We start from the raw sequence: 15,292 nt of genomic DNA on the forward strand, positions 1-15,292 counted from the left end.
GCTCTTGAAATGTGTGAAAAAAATATGCCAAAAAGCTGAAAGAATCGAAAGGGGCTTCCAGCGAAACTTCCGTTCGAGCGTCATTAACGACGTGAATCTGTTTATAAAATTATGGCTGTTTGTCAACGGTCCATAGGGGCTATTAATCTAAAACAATGCCAAAAAACCCGTCCGGTGCGTGATCCGGGGCAAGTAAGCGCAGAAGCTGGTTTCCATTACCGGGCGCCGTTGGTGGGTGACGAGTTGCCTAGCGTGGTCACGGGTTCGTGTACGACGACGACGACGGTGGACGACACACCGCGGTGCAGAATCTACAGCAACATAATTTACCTTGCCCCAGTCCTAGATCCTCGAACGAGACCACAAATGCGTACGGCACGGCCATTCGATTCGCTTCGGCTCGGTTCCCTGCGAAAGGATGCTCGTGAAATGTCAAATCGACACGAACCGTAGAGATCGGATAGTAACCGACAACTTCTCGCCGCTCTCCACGGAGCGGGAAAACGTGAGAAAAGGACATTTCTTCTTTGCCTCCACCGTCGTTCTCTTCTCGTCTCATTAATTCTCACAGCGAAAGGGGAAATTCTCTCCACGTAGTGTACTCGTCCCTCTCACTAGAGAGAAATAGGAAAACTTCACTATGATGAGAAGACTTTCACATGTAAGTTAAGTGAGTTGAGGGGAAAGAGTTTTCTCACTCGAGTGAGAAGGTGAGAAAAGTGTCACGTGTTGGTTCGCCTTGTGAACTTTTCTTGAATTGAGGGGAAAGAGTTTTCTCACACGCGTGAGGTCAGGGGAAATGGTTCACTCCAAAAATTTTCTCATGTGATGGGGAAAACTATCTAGTGAAACGCATGAACACTGGGCTGGATGTTCGTTGGTGAGTCTAAAGTGAGCAGTGAGTATCGAGTGGACGATCAATTTCGTCCCTGTTAGGTGGGAAAACTGGTAGAAACTAAAACAGTAACCCAAACAACAACGATCATGATTAATATATTCTTATTCATATTTTATTGTCATTAAATTTAAAATAGGGGTTTTTTGTCACTCGAAAAACCATGAAAAGGTTATCTAATCGTAACGTGTTGATAAGTACGAATCCGATCCTTTTCTTTTAACGAAAACCTAACAGACTTGAAAACAGTGTTAAAAATAATAAATATCGATGATTGTAATGCACTCTCTTCCGGCTGGGTCTAATCGTAGATTTCCTCGATTGACGCCTCCTGTTGTTTGAACACATCCGGTGCCATGTCGGCGTCCTCGTTTTCCTGAATTAACCGAGCCTCTTCCGCCAACTTTAGACACTCCCGGGCGCACTCGATGGCTTTCGCACGCTGCTCGTCGTTCAGTTGCGTCACGCCGTACATCATCTGCAGTACGTCTGTTTCGAACAGTTTCGATGACAGCTGGCGGCTCGTTTTGATCACGTTTCTGATGATGACCATCCCGCGGTACTGCACTCCCGGGCTGGGGTTAGCTACCAGTGTGCGAAACACCTGCTGCCAGCTGCCCACGTCAAACATTTTTGCGCAGCAACGCTCGGAGACGGCGGTTAGGTAGGCAAGTGTCCCAGAAGCCGCCAGCGCAGTATCTTCATCCTCTTCTTCGCACAACAACGCAAGCATCTTCACCCGATCGTTGTCCCCTTCGTACGCTTCGACCACTTCCGGTGACTGAACCAAATTGCACATCACCTGGGTCGCAGCTCGGCACAGCATCAAATGGTCCTCCAGCATGTACGCTTCGACCTTACTCAGCCCCTGCTCCTTTAGTATACGCTGCCGGGTGGACTCGTTCATTGCCGCTAGGTTGCAGAGCGCCATTAGAGCCTCAAAGTTCTCCAGCGAATTGTAGTCCGGATGCAGCTGATTCATCAGCGGTCTGATTACTTCTAGGTTGCGCTGGCCCGGGAAAGCTACCTCCGGATTGATGGTGATACCAATTCGTGACAGTGCTTGGGCGGCATGGCGTTTTGTGTTTTCCGTTCCATTCAGGGCCAACGGCAGCAGTACCTTCGCTCCGCCCTGCTGGACGACTTTTCCACGAACTTCCTGCTCGCTGCACAGAGCGTTGAATACGCGTGCAATCATCTCCTTCGAATTGTCACTCTCGGTTTTGCAGAGGGCAACCAAACCAGACGTTACGCCCTCCTCAGCCAGTATGGTGATGCGCGCCGACACAAAATCCGGATCATCCAGCTCGTGTTCCTCCGGGATGTGGTGTTTGGCGAACTTGGCCAGCTCAATGAGCTCGTTGTTCATCTCCTGCTTTTCGTACGCGTTCACCAGATTTACGAGCGTCGTTACAACACCATACAGTGCCGACTGGTCACCCGTCTTGGCCAGCTCGATCAGTCCCTGAATGGCGGCGCGATCTTCGACCAGTTTTTCTTTCACCTCAGCGTCGAGCGTCAGATAAGCAAGTCCCTCGGCGGCAAACTTTCGAATGTCCTTATCCTTGCCCGGTTTAACCAGAAACCGACGACACGCCTCGGCCAGTTTCTTCGTCGACCCGTCGGCGAACGGCCTAATGGAGGCATCCAATCCTCCCGAGCTGCCGATCTTACACAGGCCGACCAAGGCACGAACACGAATCTCTTCGTTCTTCGAGGTGTACAACTTCTTCAGGATCTCCGCACCCGACTGGACCAGACCCTTTGCTTTGTCTTTCTTCGACGCGGCAGCAATCAAACACTCACAAGCAACCTAAGAGAGATCGGAATGTAAGGTTAGCGACGAAGGATTCACGTAGGAACTCAAAACATCTATTACGTTGTGCGTTGCTTACCTTTTGCTCGAGCAGATCGTCGGATTGAGCCATCACGAGGATCATCTGCATCACACCTTCCCGTGAGATGATTGTGTTGCCAACGTCCAGCGGTCCCAGCAACAGTGAGGTGATCGCCACCGTAACACGCACCTTCGATTCGTGGTCTGGCGTTAGCAGCTTGTCCTTGACAAACTCCGCAATCTGTTCGGTGAACAGTTCACGAGCCGCGTCGTAGTACATGTTCTCGTAGATGCGCGACAGACATACGGCAGCGATCGTGCGCGAGGACGGCGTAATATTCATGGCGCTTTCGTACTTGTACTCCTCCAACTCCGAGCAGATCTCCATGAGTCTCAGCAGACCCTTGAGCTCCACCAGCCGTTCTGCCCAGTTCAGTGTTTTATAATGTACATTTCGAATCAGCAGCTCTACGATAGAGTCCCGCGCCATTCCCGTAATCGTACGATCGGTGACTGAGTACAGTAGGCACGTGAGCAGCGTATCGATGACCTGCTGATTCTCTTTCACAAGCGCATCGATCGGTTTGCTGTCCTCCGTGTTCTCCAAGCCGGAAAGGGAGTTGAGCACCGTTTGCATACAGTGTTGGGTGGCGGCGACCCGATCCTCGGCGTTGCAATCCAGCATCTGCAGGAACCAGGGTATTCCGAGCTCGCGAATGACTTGCTTCGTACGCTCTGCGTTTCTCAGACAAACGCCGTCCACGGCGCGGATCGCGTTCGTGATGAGTTCATTATTTTTCTCCACCTTCAGTAGCTTGCCAATGCGTGCGGTCAATCCCTCCTTCATCATCACTTCCACACCGGCGTGTTCCCGCGATAGCACCACAATGTTGTTCATTGCCTGTTCGCGCTTATCCTTCGCGGCACCGATGTCGAACGCGATCTCGAACATCTGGGCCACCTTGTTGGAGGTTTGGGCACGTTGACGGGCGCGCTCCTGCACGATCATGTGTAACCGTTCCAGGTGTGGTTTGATCGCCTTATTGCTGGGATCGTGAGTGTGTATCGTGCGCAGGTCCTTGTATGCTTCCTCGAACCGTTCCAGAGCTTCCAGGGCTTGAAAGCGACGGAACAGACCCTTCGGATCGTTCGGGCAACCCTCCAAGGAGGCCGTGCAATCGACTCGTGCATTTTCGTACTGTTTCAGCTTCAGATAGGCCGCGGCACGGTTCTTGTAAAACACCGGCAAGTCCTTGTGCTTTTCACCTGCATTGATTGCTTTCGTGTACCACTCGATCGCCTCTTCCCAGCGATCCTCCTTGAACAGATCGTTTCCGCGTTCCTTGAAAGTGGTAGCTTGGTCCGCATCCACCTGAAGACTTTCATGTTCTGCAACCATTGTTCTAACCAATATCCTGCTTTTTCGTCACACACTTTCTCTATACGTTGCCCTAGTCACTGGGAGTCCCTTTTAGTGCTTCTGAATTGATCACTTTCCTATTCAAAAATCTCATGCAATCGCCACGAGGTTCTCGCTCTTATAACCTGCTCGTTGTCGTTCTAGACTGTTCTCCAACTTTCTCGTCGTTACGAGCGCTCCGTGCATCCGTCGTGCATCAGTACTGCCACCGGCTATTTTCCAATCCGCGCATGCTGGGCGAAAATTGAAAATTTTCTATTTTTAAACCATACGGCACCACCTCGCACCGTGTTCCGCAAAGGCAGTATGTTCCGTGGTAACCTATTTACGTTTGTACCGCTGTGAACGCAGATAATATTGAAAATATTTGGCACTTTTGGCACGCAAGGTAAATCACTTCTAATAAACGAAACAACTTTGATTCAAGATATTGGATCTTAACGCTAATAAGTCGCACAAAAAACAGATGTTTCTTTGCCGGCGATCGTACAAATTTCTATCGGCCGAAGGGTGACTAATAATAACAAACAGCTGTCAATGCGTTTGACAATCCTTTTATTTGACTGTCGATGTTGGGACGTGAGATTTAACAAAATCACCGCGGTTAACAATCGCGTAGCAACGAGTGCATACTCTGATCGATAATACAATGTACTCTGCATTTTCTTTGAATTTATGATAGGTTTCATTCAACTATTCCATGAAAACTGGGAGTAATTCGCTTTATTTTCCCTTTCAACAGCACGCCTGGTGGTTGCTAGACAAACTATAAATGTAAACACTCTCCTGTCAGTTCGCCTGCCGGGCGACCGCATGTTTTCGTCGTACATAAAAACAAAAACAACGTTAAAGTCGCTCAACAACGTAGCATTGTGAAAATGTCTCGTCGGCCGGAACATAGCGCACCGCCAGAGATTGTAAGTATGTAACGAACCATCTGAAGAAAGAATGCTATTCACACGATCCTTTATCGCACAGTTCTACAACGAGGATGAGGCACAAAAGTACACAAACAACACACGCATCATCGACATCCAGGTTCAGATGTGCGAACGTGCGATCGAGCTGCTGGCCCTCGATCCGGACGATGACGATCCCAAACTGATTCTGGATATTGGCTGCGGATCGGGCTTGTCGGGAAGTGTGCTAGAGGATCAGGGACACCAGTGGATCGGTGTCGACATATCAAAACCCATGCTGGACGTTGCGCTGGAACGTGAGGTCGAAGGAGATCTGCTGCTTGGGGACATGGGTCAAGGGATGCCTTTCAAAGCCGGCACATTCGATGGCGCAGTATCGATTTCGGCTCTCCAGTGGCTTTGTAACGCGGACAAGAAAACACACGTACCACCGAAACGTCTGTATCAATTTTTCAGCACACTGTTTGCCAGTCTGGTAAGAGAAATCCTAGTCGATAGCATAGTTTTGTTCTTTATATTTCGATGTCCTGTCTTTTAAGACCCGAAATGCTCGGGCCGTGTTTCAGTTCTACCCGGAGAACGGAGAGCAAATCGAACTGGTCACAACGCAAGCGATGAAGGCCGGGTTCTACGGTGGCCTAGTCGTCGATTATCCCAACTCTAGCAAAGCGAAAAAGTACTTCCTGGTGCTGATGACGGGTGGTGTTGCCAAGTTGCCGGTAGCCCTCGGCACAACGGAGGGTGAAAGTCAGGTTCCGTACAACAAGAAGCGAGAGTTTGCCAAAAATGCACGTGGAAAGCCGCTGAAGAAGTCGCGCGAATGGATTGAGGCCAAAAAGGAACGCCGGAGGCAGCACGGCGAAGAAACACGAAAAGATTCTCGCTACACGGCAAGAAAACGAAGTGGACGCTTTTAAGCAACAAAAACCAAACACACAATGAAAACACAACCGATCGCGTTGATGATGGTGTATGACCCGGATAACGCACCATCTATAGCACCGTTATTATTGATCTAAAATATTTACACATAAATAAAGCATCTCGTTTCTCGTAGCTTAGCCAATTCATTTCTCATTCACACCATTTTCTATGTCGGACTCATCTTTCGTCGCCGGTTTTGGTGTGTCGTAGGAACTCTCCTGGATCATTACAATGAAGTACAATACGCAGAACACTATTAAAGGGAGAATGATGTACTCGTGCTGCAACCGTGTCTTAAATATCTCCTCTCGCTCCGCTTTCTTGCGGAACCGTTCTTCGGCCTTCATCTTCTGTTCGAACCGTGACCCGTAGTGGTTTCGGGACCACTCGTCGAAATCGTAGATCGGAGTGCGACCCGTTGCGCTCGGTGCTTGCGATCGTTCCATCCGCTTCTTGTAGAACCGCGTCTGTGCATCGTCCTCCACCGGTTCCGTCTGCGTATGTGTCGCATTAGCGTACTCGTTGCCGGCTGTATGCAGGATTCCTTTATCGTACAGCTTCCGCAACCGGTAGTTGCCGAGCACTTCATACGCGGCCGTGATTTCCCGGAACTTTTGTGCAGCGATGTCGCTTCCTTTGTTCTTGTCGGGATGGTAGAGCTTTGACTGGCTGTAGTACGCCTGCTTGATGTCGTTCTGTGTGGCATTAGGCGTCACGCCGAGCGAATCATAGTGGTTCCGGAGCAGCACCACCCCGTAGCTAATCCACCGCTTCCGCGATTCGGTACATCTCAACAGAACCGCACGGCCAAGCCAGCAGTTTAGAGGGTGCCAATTCGGCCCCATTCTAAGCACATTACCAATCGAACCGATACATTTTACACTCATTTACCTAAAGAACTAGCGCCAAACTTTAAGGCTTTTGGCTAACGTTATGTCATGTTTACATAATTTGACATTTCATTTTGTCACTTTCGCGATTCGCCGATCAGGTGGTTTCGCTATGTTCGAAATTCGAACACGAAAACGTGGTTCGGAATTCTAGGCACATTTCATTCCTTCAAGCCTCAAAGACGACGAGGAAGTTTTAAATTAGTCCGTCCGATGCCTAGGGTTAACGACGGTAGTCCTTAAGTTACTTAGCTGGAGCTAACTTAAATAAAATAATCTGTGAATGAATTGACCTCGAGGAGCTCTTTCGGAGTTGACTAATTTTGATGCCTTATCCGAGAATGTCCAAAGATAGATGAGGCAGTGGTAGTCAATGTATTAGCGATTGTGTGTGAATTTTGATTCGAAAGTGCAACAAAAGGAGCTGGTTGTATCGTTTAATACGGCATGTGTAAGGTGAACATGATTGCTGTTATGGGTTATGCTTCAAATTGGGCATTAACATTTCATAAATACACATTTGAGCATGTGAAGGCACCGTAAAGTGTGGTATCTGAATCATTTGTTTTAATGACACGAGCACGTTCTAACGTTACCTCTTCCGCCACAAACCCTCATCAGGCAAACGATTTCTGTAAAAAAAAATCTAAAATGTCGAAAAAAACGAGAAGCAGTCAAGCTAATCGCTGGTAAATAATTGGATTGAATAAAACATTTCCAAATACATTGGGTGCTTTTTGTTCTTGCCACGTCCGCCGTATAGATTGTGCTTTGCGAAACAATGCCCCAAATGAAAAATATTGTTCACAGCATCTATCATCCTACTATTGCAGTGCTTGACGGCAACTTGCTAATGAAATGCCAAATGACTGTAGCAACAAGAAGCGCTCCACAATTACGACAAGGAAGGCCAGAGAAATAGAAAGCTTTTCTCGCAGCGCGGGCCTACGCGCGGGCCTGTACATTGAAAGACACTTCTTGTGACCCATATAGTAGATTGCTACCGTGGCTCAAGAAGAGCAGTAACACACACAGCAACAGCATCCTTTCTTTTCGCATTGCTTTCAAGAGGCCAAGCGTTGCACAAGCGAGCGCGCGCAGTTAAATCGAGACCCATCGACCTTGAAAACACTTAATTCGATTTCTCGATTGCACCGATCGTACCACGCATATCTCGCCTTGTGGCTTCACTTGAGTTTTGAGTGTTCGATCTTCAGCTAGGCTGCTGAAAAACGGACAAAAAACAAACTCACCCCAGCACCGCACCAAGCAAATAACGATGCGGTGGGTTGCGGCGTGAACCGATGGTTCAATCTGAGGGCAATTAATGGGCGCTTATTTGAACTTTACAGCCTCAATGCGTATTCTGTGCGCCACTTGTTTGTCTTTCGGTGGACTCTCGCAGAAGCGTACGGATTCATCATCGGAGCCGCCACACCTCGAAGTCACCGGTTCTGAACACTCACGACCTCTTCCGTAAACAATACGCCACGCGGAAACCATAGTCTGGTGGAGCTCACTCTCGCTAGTTGCTTAGACTTAAACCGGCCCCAAATCAAGATACACCAAACGAGACACCGTTATCCGTTGGCGACTTATTTTTGTTACGAATTCATGCGAGACGTTCATTGACCGAGAGGTTAGACCGCGCGTCGAAGGATACACAAACAAGGAAGCGAGCTGAATCAGATAATAAAATTGGGGGGTCCAAATGTGGCGATCACTTCATCACGATCGCAAAGCTGTGGCGGCAATCGCGCGGGCGGCGCACATGGTCGAGTTACTCCTTTCACAGTTGCGCTAAGAAATCCAAAGGACGGCAAGTCGCACTGCTCGCTATCATTGTCTGAGGGCGCCGAGACGCTTGAGCCGCCAAGTGGTCCAACATTGCGCCAAGTGCCAGTTTTTGTTACTTACGATGTTTCGAGAACCCTTCGCTTCGAGAAGGCGAACTTCTCGTCCGATTCGACAGTTTCCGAGCTTTAACGCGCAATGGTCGTCGCGCTCGCGGATGCGCGATGCGCAAGTTGATCTATACCTGTTGTGTCCACTCCCTGTATCTCTCTCTGATTTTCTCTCATTCTCCTCTACGTTTGCTCTCGCGCGTATTGTCCGCTTAAAGAACGCGCGCGCAACGCGACGCGGTGCGCAAACATGCGCCTCGCGCGAAGGTCGACCACCGCCAAAGGAGCCCCACACATGTGCACGTTCTCGACCGGCTAACGGGGTGAAGGGAGAGTTGTTTACGGCGGGCGGACCTGCCTGCTCGCAAACCCGCTGATGCCTCTGAGCGGCTGGAGCGCGGGGCGCGTCGCGGTGCGACGCTTCGCAGTTTTTCTTTATCTCAGCGTGCGCGTCGCAGTAGGAGCCGTAGCTTGTTGTGTTCTGGCCAGCCAGCCTGGGGAAAGGGGGGAGCAAACAAACAAAGACGACACCAGGAAAGATGAGAAGCGTTGCGGAAGTTTACCAAGCGAAAGTGCTTCCAGGGCGCTGCGGTGGTGGCGGCGACGCGAGGACCTCATCGTCGCGCGGTGGAGTCACACCGCCAGCAGAAGTTCGCCCCGCGGTCAGTCTTGGTCGACAGTTTGAGTCGAGAACAGCGTCGTCGCCGTGGTCGTACCCAGTACAACCTCGCCCGACCTGGCTTGTTTTGCACTAGGCCCGCTAGTGCTCGCGTCCGAGTCACTTATTACGCACACGTGCTGTTTGAAAATATTTTCTCAGACGCCCCTCGGAAGCCTTCATGAGTCAGCAGCAACAGCGAACGAAGTGGAGCAACCGCGTCGCAGTCGCAGGCGGCGAAGGAGAAAGAAAAAGTGCGCTCGAGTCTTGCTGGTGCCCTTCGTGCGCTGGCCCCGCACCTCGTGACAGTGATAAAGAAGCAAACTCATTAAAAACACGCCAACCAATCGAAGCAACCGGTAGTAACGGGACGGAGTGGTCAGCCAGCGTCCGTGCTCCACTTGGATTGGCCTGGCAACCATAGCAACCGACGAGCCCGCCAGTAACCACTTCACCTGGCGCAATTGCAGCCGACCAGGTGATAGTAGTTGGACGAGCACCAAATTCAAAAGTAAACACAGTTTAAATTAAAAACGTCGGTTGACCTTCCGTTGGTCAGTGCGAAGTGGGGTACCGTAGTCGTAGCCGTAAAAAACAGCGGAAGGCTGCGGCACAGTTGTGTGAATGTTGGGATACCAGTAAGCCCAGCACCGTACGAGGTACGAACCCCCGAAACGCGTTGTAAAAGATCGCTCAATCATCATTTCGGAACCAATCAATTCCGGACGGTGTATGGGGGAGCCCACCAAAGCCCCCCTCGAAAAATAGGTTGGTACAAATCTCTCCCCGGCTGGGTTGCCAATATCTAATCTAATCACCTCCGATATGTGTCTGCCGTGTTTTCGATATCTGCTTCCCTCTTCTGCGCATTGCGTCCACTAGGAATATAGCCTAGACTTTGTGCGCGGCCACGGTCTGGCCTCTGGCCCCTAGGGTTGGCAAAAACCGTAAGGGATCTAGGAAAACGACGTTATCTGTGCCGGGAGGGTGCAGTGTTCGAATCGTAGAACCCCAGCTTATCGGTGTCTACAGCGCACCACTTCAAGGGTCCGGTTGCCCAACTTTTGCAACACAACGAGTGTCAGCGAGAGCGGATCCAGGTGTATGCCGAGCACGTACCTACCACTTCACGTGCTGCTGCGAATGCTGATCGTCTTCCGGCTGTCGGAGCATCGTCTGCGAAGATGTTGGCCTCTTTGTTCTTCGGCACCCTAACGGTGGTTCTGCTCATCGCCGTTCACGCCTCACCGGCGGCAGGCTATCGGATGGGTGTGGGGAGGGCGGACTGTACCGGTCCGCCGGTCGAGATTGGCTTCGTGAGTGTTCGATTGTGGCTGTGTGTAACCGGCGTGTAAGCTAACCCTTCACTAACCCGCGATTCGTCGATCACCTTCACTTCCGCAGATGGGCTACGGAGAATTTTCGCAGCGCGGCCAGGGCATCCACCTGCGGCAGTTCGCCCGGGCGTTCGTGTTCGAGGAGGAGGACCGCGCCGACGGGAAACGCGTCGTGTTCGTCAGTGCCGATGCCGCCATGATGGGACACGCGGTCAAGCGTGAGGTGCTGGCGCTACTAGCAACTCGCTACGGAAGCGTTTACCGCTTCGAGAACGTGGTACTGAGCGGTTCTCACAGCCACAGCGTCCCATCCGGCTTCCTGATGTCCACCATTTACGATATCGCATCACTGGGGTTTGTGCCCCAGAACTTTGATGCACTCGTCGAGGGCATCACGCTGGCCATCGTGCGGGCACACGAGTCGATGCGGCCGGGACGGTTGTACGTTTCGGAGACGCTCATCCCGGATGCGAACATCAACCGGAGCCCGAGTGCGTACGAGAACAACCCGCGGGAGGAGCGCGCCCGGTACCGGGATTACACGGACAAGCGGTTGGTTCAGCTGCGCCTGGTGGACGAATCGAGCGGGCAGCCCTTTGGCTCGATCAACTGGTACGCCGTCCATCCGACTTCGATGAACAAAACGAACCGATACGTGTCCAGCGACAACGTGGGCTACGCGTCGGTGTTGCTCGAGCAAGACCGGAACCGGGAGCGGATTGCGGGTCGCGGTGCATTCGTCGGTGCGTTCGCGTCCACCAACCTGGGTGACGCTTCGCCGAACCTGATGGGCCCGAAGTGCGAAAAGACGGGCCTACCGTGTGACATGCTGACCTCGTCCTGTCCGTCCGGTGCCGGATTTTGCATCGCGTCCGGCCCCGGGAAGGACATGTTCGAGAGCACCAAAATCATCGGCACAAGGCTGTACAATGCTGCCGCGGTAAGTTGGCCTTCGTTGAGCTGATTTTGCGAGTGGTTCACTTTCACTGTCCCGTTTAGGAGCTGCTGGCTGCCGGTGGGGGTCGCGAGGTGACTGGACCGATCAAGTTCGTCCATCAGTTCGTCGACATGTCGCAAACGAAAGTGACGTACGTGGATGTGGAGTCGGGTGAGCTGAAGACGGGCCACGGGTGCTACCCGGCCATGGGATACAGCTTCGGGGCGGGCACCACCGACGGGCCGGGAGCGTTCGATTTCCGGCAGGCCCAGCTGACGGACACGCGGTTCTGGAATACGGCGCGCGACCTTCTGGGGCAACCGACGGCCGAGGACAAGCGATGCCAGGCCCCGAAACCGATCCTGATCGCGAGCGGGCGGACCAAGTTCTCGTACGAGGCCCAGCCCAAGATTGTTCCGACGCAGGTGCTCTACGTCGGTGACTTCATCATGGCGGCGGTACCGGCGGAGTTCACCACCATGTCCGGGCGGCGTCTGCGTGAGGCCATCCGTCAAGAGGCAACCCGTGACGGATCGGTGGCAGAACCAACCGTCGTCATTGCGGGACTCTCAAATATGTACACGAGCTACGTGACAACGCCGGAGGAGTACGCCATCCAGCGGTACGAAGGGGCTTCGACGCTGTACGGTCCACACACGCTCCCCATCTATCTGGAGCAGTTCCGTAAGCTGGTCCGGGCCATCAACACCGGCGAAAGGCTCGAGCCAGGACCGATGCCACCGTTCGAGGACCACAAGCAGATCACGCTCTCCACGGGAGTCGTGTTCGACGGGCATCCCTTCGGGTGGTATTACGGCGACTGCAAGGTGCAACCGAAGGAAACACCTTACCACCTGGGCGACACGGTTCGCGCGATGTTCATCGCTGGCAATCCGCGCAACAACCTGATGCACGAGGCAACCTACTTCACCGTGGAACGGCTACGGACCGATGCCGAGCGGTCACTCGAGACCAACAGCGTGGAAGAGCCCCAGCCCGCCGACGGCAAATGGGAGGTGATTGCGACGGATGCGAACTGGGAAACGAAATTCAAATGGTACCGACGGTCGACACTGTTCGCGTACAGTGACATCGAGCTGGAGTGGGAGATCACCGACGTGGTCGATCCTGGAACGTACCGGATCCAGCACTTTGGTTACTGGCGCTACATTCTGGGCGGCACATTCCCTTACAACGGGACGACACGAAACTTTTACGTCGAGTAGCCGTGCTCCGGGCGGATATCACTTGTGCCAATAATAGAGTATACACGCGACGCCGTGAGCGGTCCGGAAGAGCTGTAAGCTCGAAGGAACTGTATGCAACGCACAGTATGATGGGTTTAGTTGGGTTGGGATAGATCGCGTAAGTACGTTGAAAGAGACACCCCGCCGTCGGAGCCAGTGGACGACAGTACGTGATTTCGCTAGCACACCGATACGGTTCGATATTTATACCAAAAATTAAAATGATTTCCCTTCCTTCTTCAAAGCTATTTATGGAGCACAACGAATGGTGATGCTATTTGGGAAACGTTTGTTTCCCTTACAAGGTTGTCCAGTTGTTTTGAATGTAAATTAGGCGTATATTTATTAGGCGTTTATTCTGTGCAATAAAAGACATTTTATAGAAGCAGGGAAGTTTTGGCGCCCGTAGCAACAACGTTACAGTAAGAAAACAGAGATTAACATTGTCCCTGCTATAGGCCAAACCCGCTTGGCTTGGATTGTGTGATAAGGAGAAGAATGACTCATCACGACCGTGGTACCAAAGAAGCGAAGAAGTTTTTGGTAACGTTCTTCTTTGGCCACATTGCCTAAAGCTTTGAGGAAGGTTGGAGATTTTAAATTTGAATCGAACTTCGAAAATCGAACCTCTTTGTTTACCTTTTTACTTCGAATCGTGATTTCCCCTCCATAGACGTCAGGCGAGCTGTCATCGTCGAGTGGAATGTCGAGAGAAAAAGAATCGCTTCAGAGTAAGGCAATTGTCGAAAACAAAGCCCCGTCTGAGGAGGACGTTAAGTGCGACTCGCTTTTCGTGGGGTTGGAGTGCTCTTACGTGTCCTGCCCGGGCCGATATCTGGCCAACTAGTGCGTCCGAGTGTGACAATATGTATCAACCGTACATTAATCAGGTGGTCCAATCGCTTCAGACGTTCAGCTCGAACGAATTGCGTGATTTGCTGGGCGACGACGAGAAGCTAGACGAACGGGTCAATGAAGCGGTAAAGGATGAAGCATTAGATGGGGGGTGACTCATCTCAATCAAAACACTTCACACGCCACCCTTTCTGAACTTGTAGGTAAAATCACTCGAATCTTCTAAAGAGCTGCAACTGGTAGAGAACCGAAGACTGGCTGAGGAAAATTTAAGGCAGGAACCGAGATTAATTGAGTTGCGCTCGCGGGTGCAGGAACTGTCCGTAGAGGGGCGAAAGCTGGCCACATCCGTGAATGAAAAAATGAATGAACTTAGTAAGTACATTCGCACGTAGCCTTGAATGCTGTTTCGCTCAAATGACTGTCATTTACTGTCCGCTTGCTGTAGAATCAAAATCGGGTAATACGAATCCGGAAACGATGCTCGCCCTGCTACAGACTGCTGCTGCTGAATGCGAAGAGGAGTCCGAGGTGCTTGAGAAACAGTGTTTAAACAACGAACTGGCGATTGACGCATTTCTAGACCAATTTATGGCCGTCCGCAAGCTGATGCACTGTAGGAGAGCCAAAGCGGACAAGATGATCGAATTGCTGCGTAACCAGTCGAACGCCAACCGTAGCACTGTCTCCGGTGCTACGTTCGTCAATCAGCACGGCACACCGTTCCCGCCGGCGCGCCAATCGGGAGGATCTAAGTTCTACCTACCTCCCGCACCGACCACCGGTTCACCGCCGGCCGTTCCGTACCCGGTCGGGATGCCATCGATGCCACCGTTGCCAATGTTTCGACCACCCCACTTTTGAACCTTTCCCCTCTACCAGATGCCTTCCCTTCGATTGGGGTCCATTAGAAAGGACTCAGCGTACTCACACTGCTCACCAGCAGCGGATGGTAGTATCGAACAAATGTTTCATCGACTGTCAACACGCTTCATACAACATATATTTAGAATGTGCTATTGTGCTATGTCCCCGTGACGGTGGACGTAATTTGTTAAGTTAGATCTGTATTGGCCCCAGATTCGTGTATAAGCAAGCATATATACGCTGCATGGATGGAAAGAAGTTATTGCCACAGAACCGAAGCAACTGATTGGAAGAGAAGATTGAAGGCCAACGTTTAAAATCCAGTCTTAGTTTGTACCACTACCGACGATGGTTGGAAAATTGGACTAGAAATGCTCAGGAATACTTTATCGACATGCCGCGAGCACGCTAACGAGTTATCAAATTATGTTCGGACGAATATCTGATGCGAGCGTAGCGAAATGTATCTATCTCACGTCTGGCGTATATAATAAAAATTACGTAGATCACGATAGTGTGAAGTGTAGTGACTTGGACTGGCACGGAGTGAAAGGCTCCAACGCTCAAACAAGAGTATTATCGTTCAATTTTAAATAAATAG

General features: G+C 51.3%; 5 protein-coding genes across 5 annotated transcripts; 3 read left to right on the forward strand and 2 right to left on the reverse strand.

Moving 5' to 3' along the window:
* Positions 1–1,099: 1,099 nt before the first annotated feature.
* LOC128270144 (protein unc-45 homolog B) lies at positions 1,100–4,131 on the reverse strand. Its single transcript, XM_053007548.1, has 2 exons — positions 2,791–4,131; positions 1,100–2,708 (listed from the first exon to the last, which is right to left on the reverse strand). Exons 1-2 carry the CDS (start codon positions 4,129–4,131, stop codon positions 1,197–1,199), a joined length of 2,853 nt encoding a protein of 950 aa, XP_052863508.1. The 3' UTR covers positions 1,100–1,196.
* Positions 4,132–4,984: 853 nt separating this feature from the next.
* LOC128275566 (probable 18S rRNA (guanine-N(7))-methyltransferase) lies at positions 4,985–6,096 on the forward strand. Its single transcript, XM_053014117.1, has 3 exons — positions 4,985–5,069; positions 5,131–5,547; positions 5,612–6,096. The coding sequence occupies exons 1-3, from the start codon at positions 5,031–5,033 to the stop codon at positions 5,987–5,989; spliced, it is 834 nt and encodes a 277-aa protein (XP_052870077.1). The 5' UTR covers positions 4,985–5,030; the 3' UTR covers positions 5,990–6,096.
* Positions 6,029–6,928, reverse strand: LOC128275567 (dnaJ homolog subfamily C member 30, mitochondrial). Its single transcript, XM_053014118.1, has one exon. The coding sequence runs from the start codon at positions 6,881–6,883 to the stop codon at positions 6,140–6,142; it is 744 nt and encodes a 247-aa protein (XP_052870078.1). The 5' UTR covers positions 6,884–6,928; the 3' UTR covers positions 6,029–6,139.
* Positions 6,929–9,489: 2,561 nt separating this feature from the next.
* On the forward strand, positions 9,490–13,337 carry LOC128271342 (neutral ceramidase-like). The gene is made up of 4 exons (XM_053008815.1): positions 9,490–10,216; positions 10,331–10,764; positions 10,853–11,725; positions 11,785–13,337. The coding sequence occupies exons 2-4, from the start codon at positions 10,633–10,635 to the stop codon at positions 12,946–12,948; spliced, it is 2,169 nt and encodes a 722-aa protein (XP_052864775.1). The 5' UTR covers positions 9,490–10,216; positions 10,331–10,632; the 3' UTR covers positions 12,949–13,337.
* Positions 13,338–13,725: 388 nt separating this feature from the next.
* LOC128272794 (vacuolar protein sorting-associated protein 37B) lies at positions 13,726–14,911 on the forward strand. Its single transcript, XM_053010672.1, has 3 exons — positions 13,726–13,949; positions 14,028–14,199; positions 14,273–14,911. Exons 1-3 carry the CDS (start codon positions 13,836–13,838, stop codon positions 14,686–14,688), a joined length of 702 nt encoding a protein of 233 aa, XP_052866632.1. The 5' UTR covers positions 13,726–13,835; the 3' UTR covers positions 14,689–14,911.
* Positions 14,912–15,292: the final 381 nt, after the last annotated feature.

This window comes from Anopheles cruzii, chromosome 3 (genome assembly GCF_943734635.1).
Source record: "Anopheles cruzii chromosome 3, idAnoCruzAS_RS32_06, whole genome shotgun sequence".
NCBI lineage: Eukaryota > Metazoa > Arthropoda > Insecta > Diptera > Culicidae > Anopheles > Anopheles cruzii.

Coding starts and splice junctions, on each gene's coding strand:
- LOC128271342 (XM_053008815.1), top strand. CDS start 10,633: ATGTTGGCCTCTTTGTTCTTCGGCACCCTAACGGTGGTTCTGCTCATC. Junction 10,765..10,852: donor CGCCGGTCGAGATTGGCTTC/GTGAGTGTTCGA, acceptor TCACTTCCGCAG/ATGGGCTACGGAGAATTTTC. Junction 11,726..11,784: donor GGCTGTACAATGCTGCCGCG/GTAAGTTGGCCT, acceptor TGTCCCGTTTAG/GAGCTGCTGGCTGCCGGTGG.
- LOC128275567 (XM_053014118.1), bottom strand. CDS start 6,883: ATGAGTGTAAAATGTATCGGTTCGATTGGTAATGTGCTTAGAATGGGG.
- LOC128270144 (XM_053007548.1), bottom strand. CDS start 4,131: ATGGTTGCAGAACATGAAAGTCTTCAGGTGGATGCGGACCAAGCTACC. Junction 2,709..2,790: donor ACGATCTGCTCGAGCAAAAG/GTAAGCAACGCA, acceptor GATCTCTCTTAG/GTTGCTTGTGAGTGTTTGAT.
- LOC128275566 (XM_053014117.1), top strand. CDS start 5,031: ATGTCTCGTCGGCCGGAACATAGCGCACCGCCAGAGATT. Junction 5,070..5,130: donor ATAGCGCACCGCCAGAGATT/GTAAGTATGTAA, acceptor TTTATCGCACAG/TTCTACAACGAGGATGAGGC. Junction 5,548..5,611: donor GCACACTGTTTGCCAGTCTG/GTAAGAGAAATC, acceptor CTGTCTTTTAAG/ACCCGAAATGCTCGGGCCGT.
- LOC128272794 (XM_053010672.1), top strand. CDS start 13,836: ATGTATCAACCGTACATTAATCAGGTGGTCCAATCGCTTCAGACGTTC. Junction 13,950..14,027: donor ACGAACGGGTCAATGAAGCG/GTAAAGGATGAA, acceptor CTGAACTTGTAG/GTAAAATCACTCGAATCTTC. Junction 14,200..14,272: donor TGAAAAAATGAATGAACTTA/GTAAGTACATTC, acceptor CGCTTGCTGTAG/AATCAAAATCGGGTAATACG.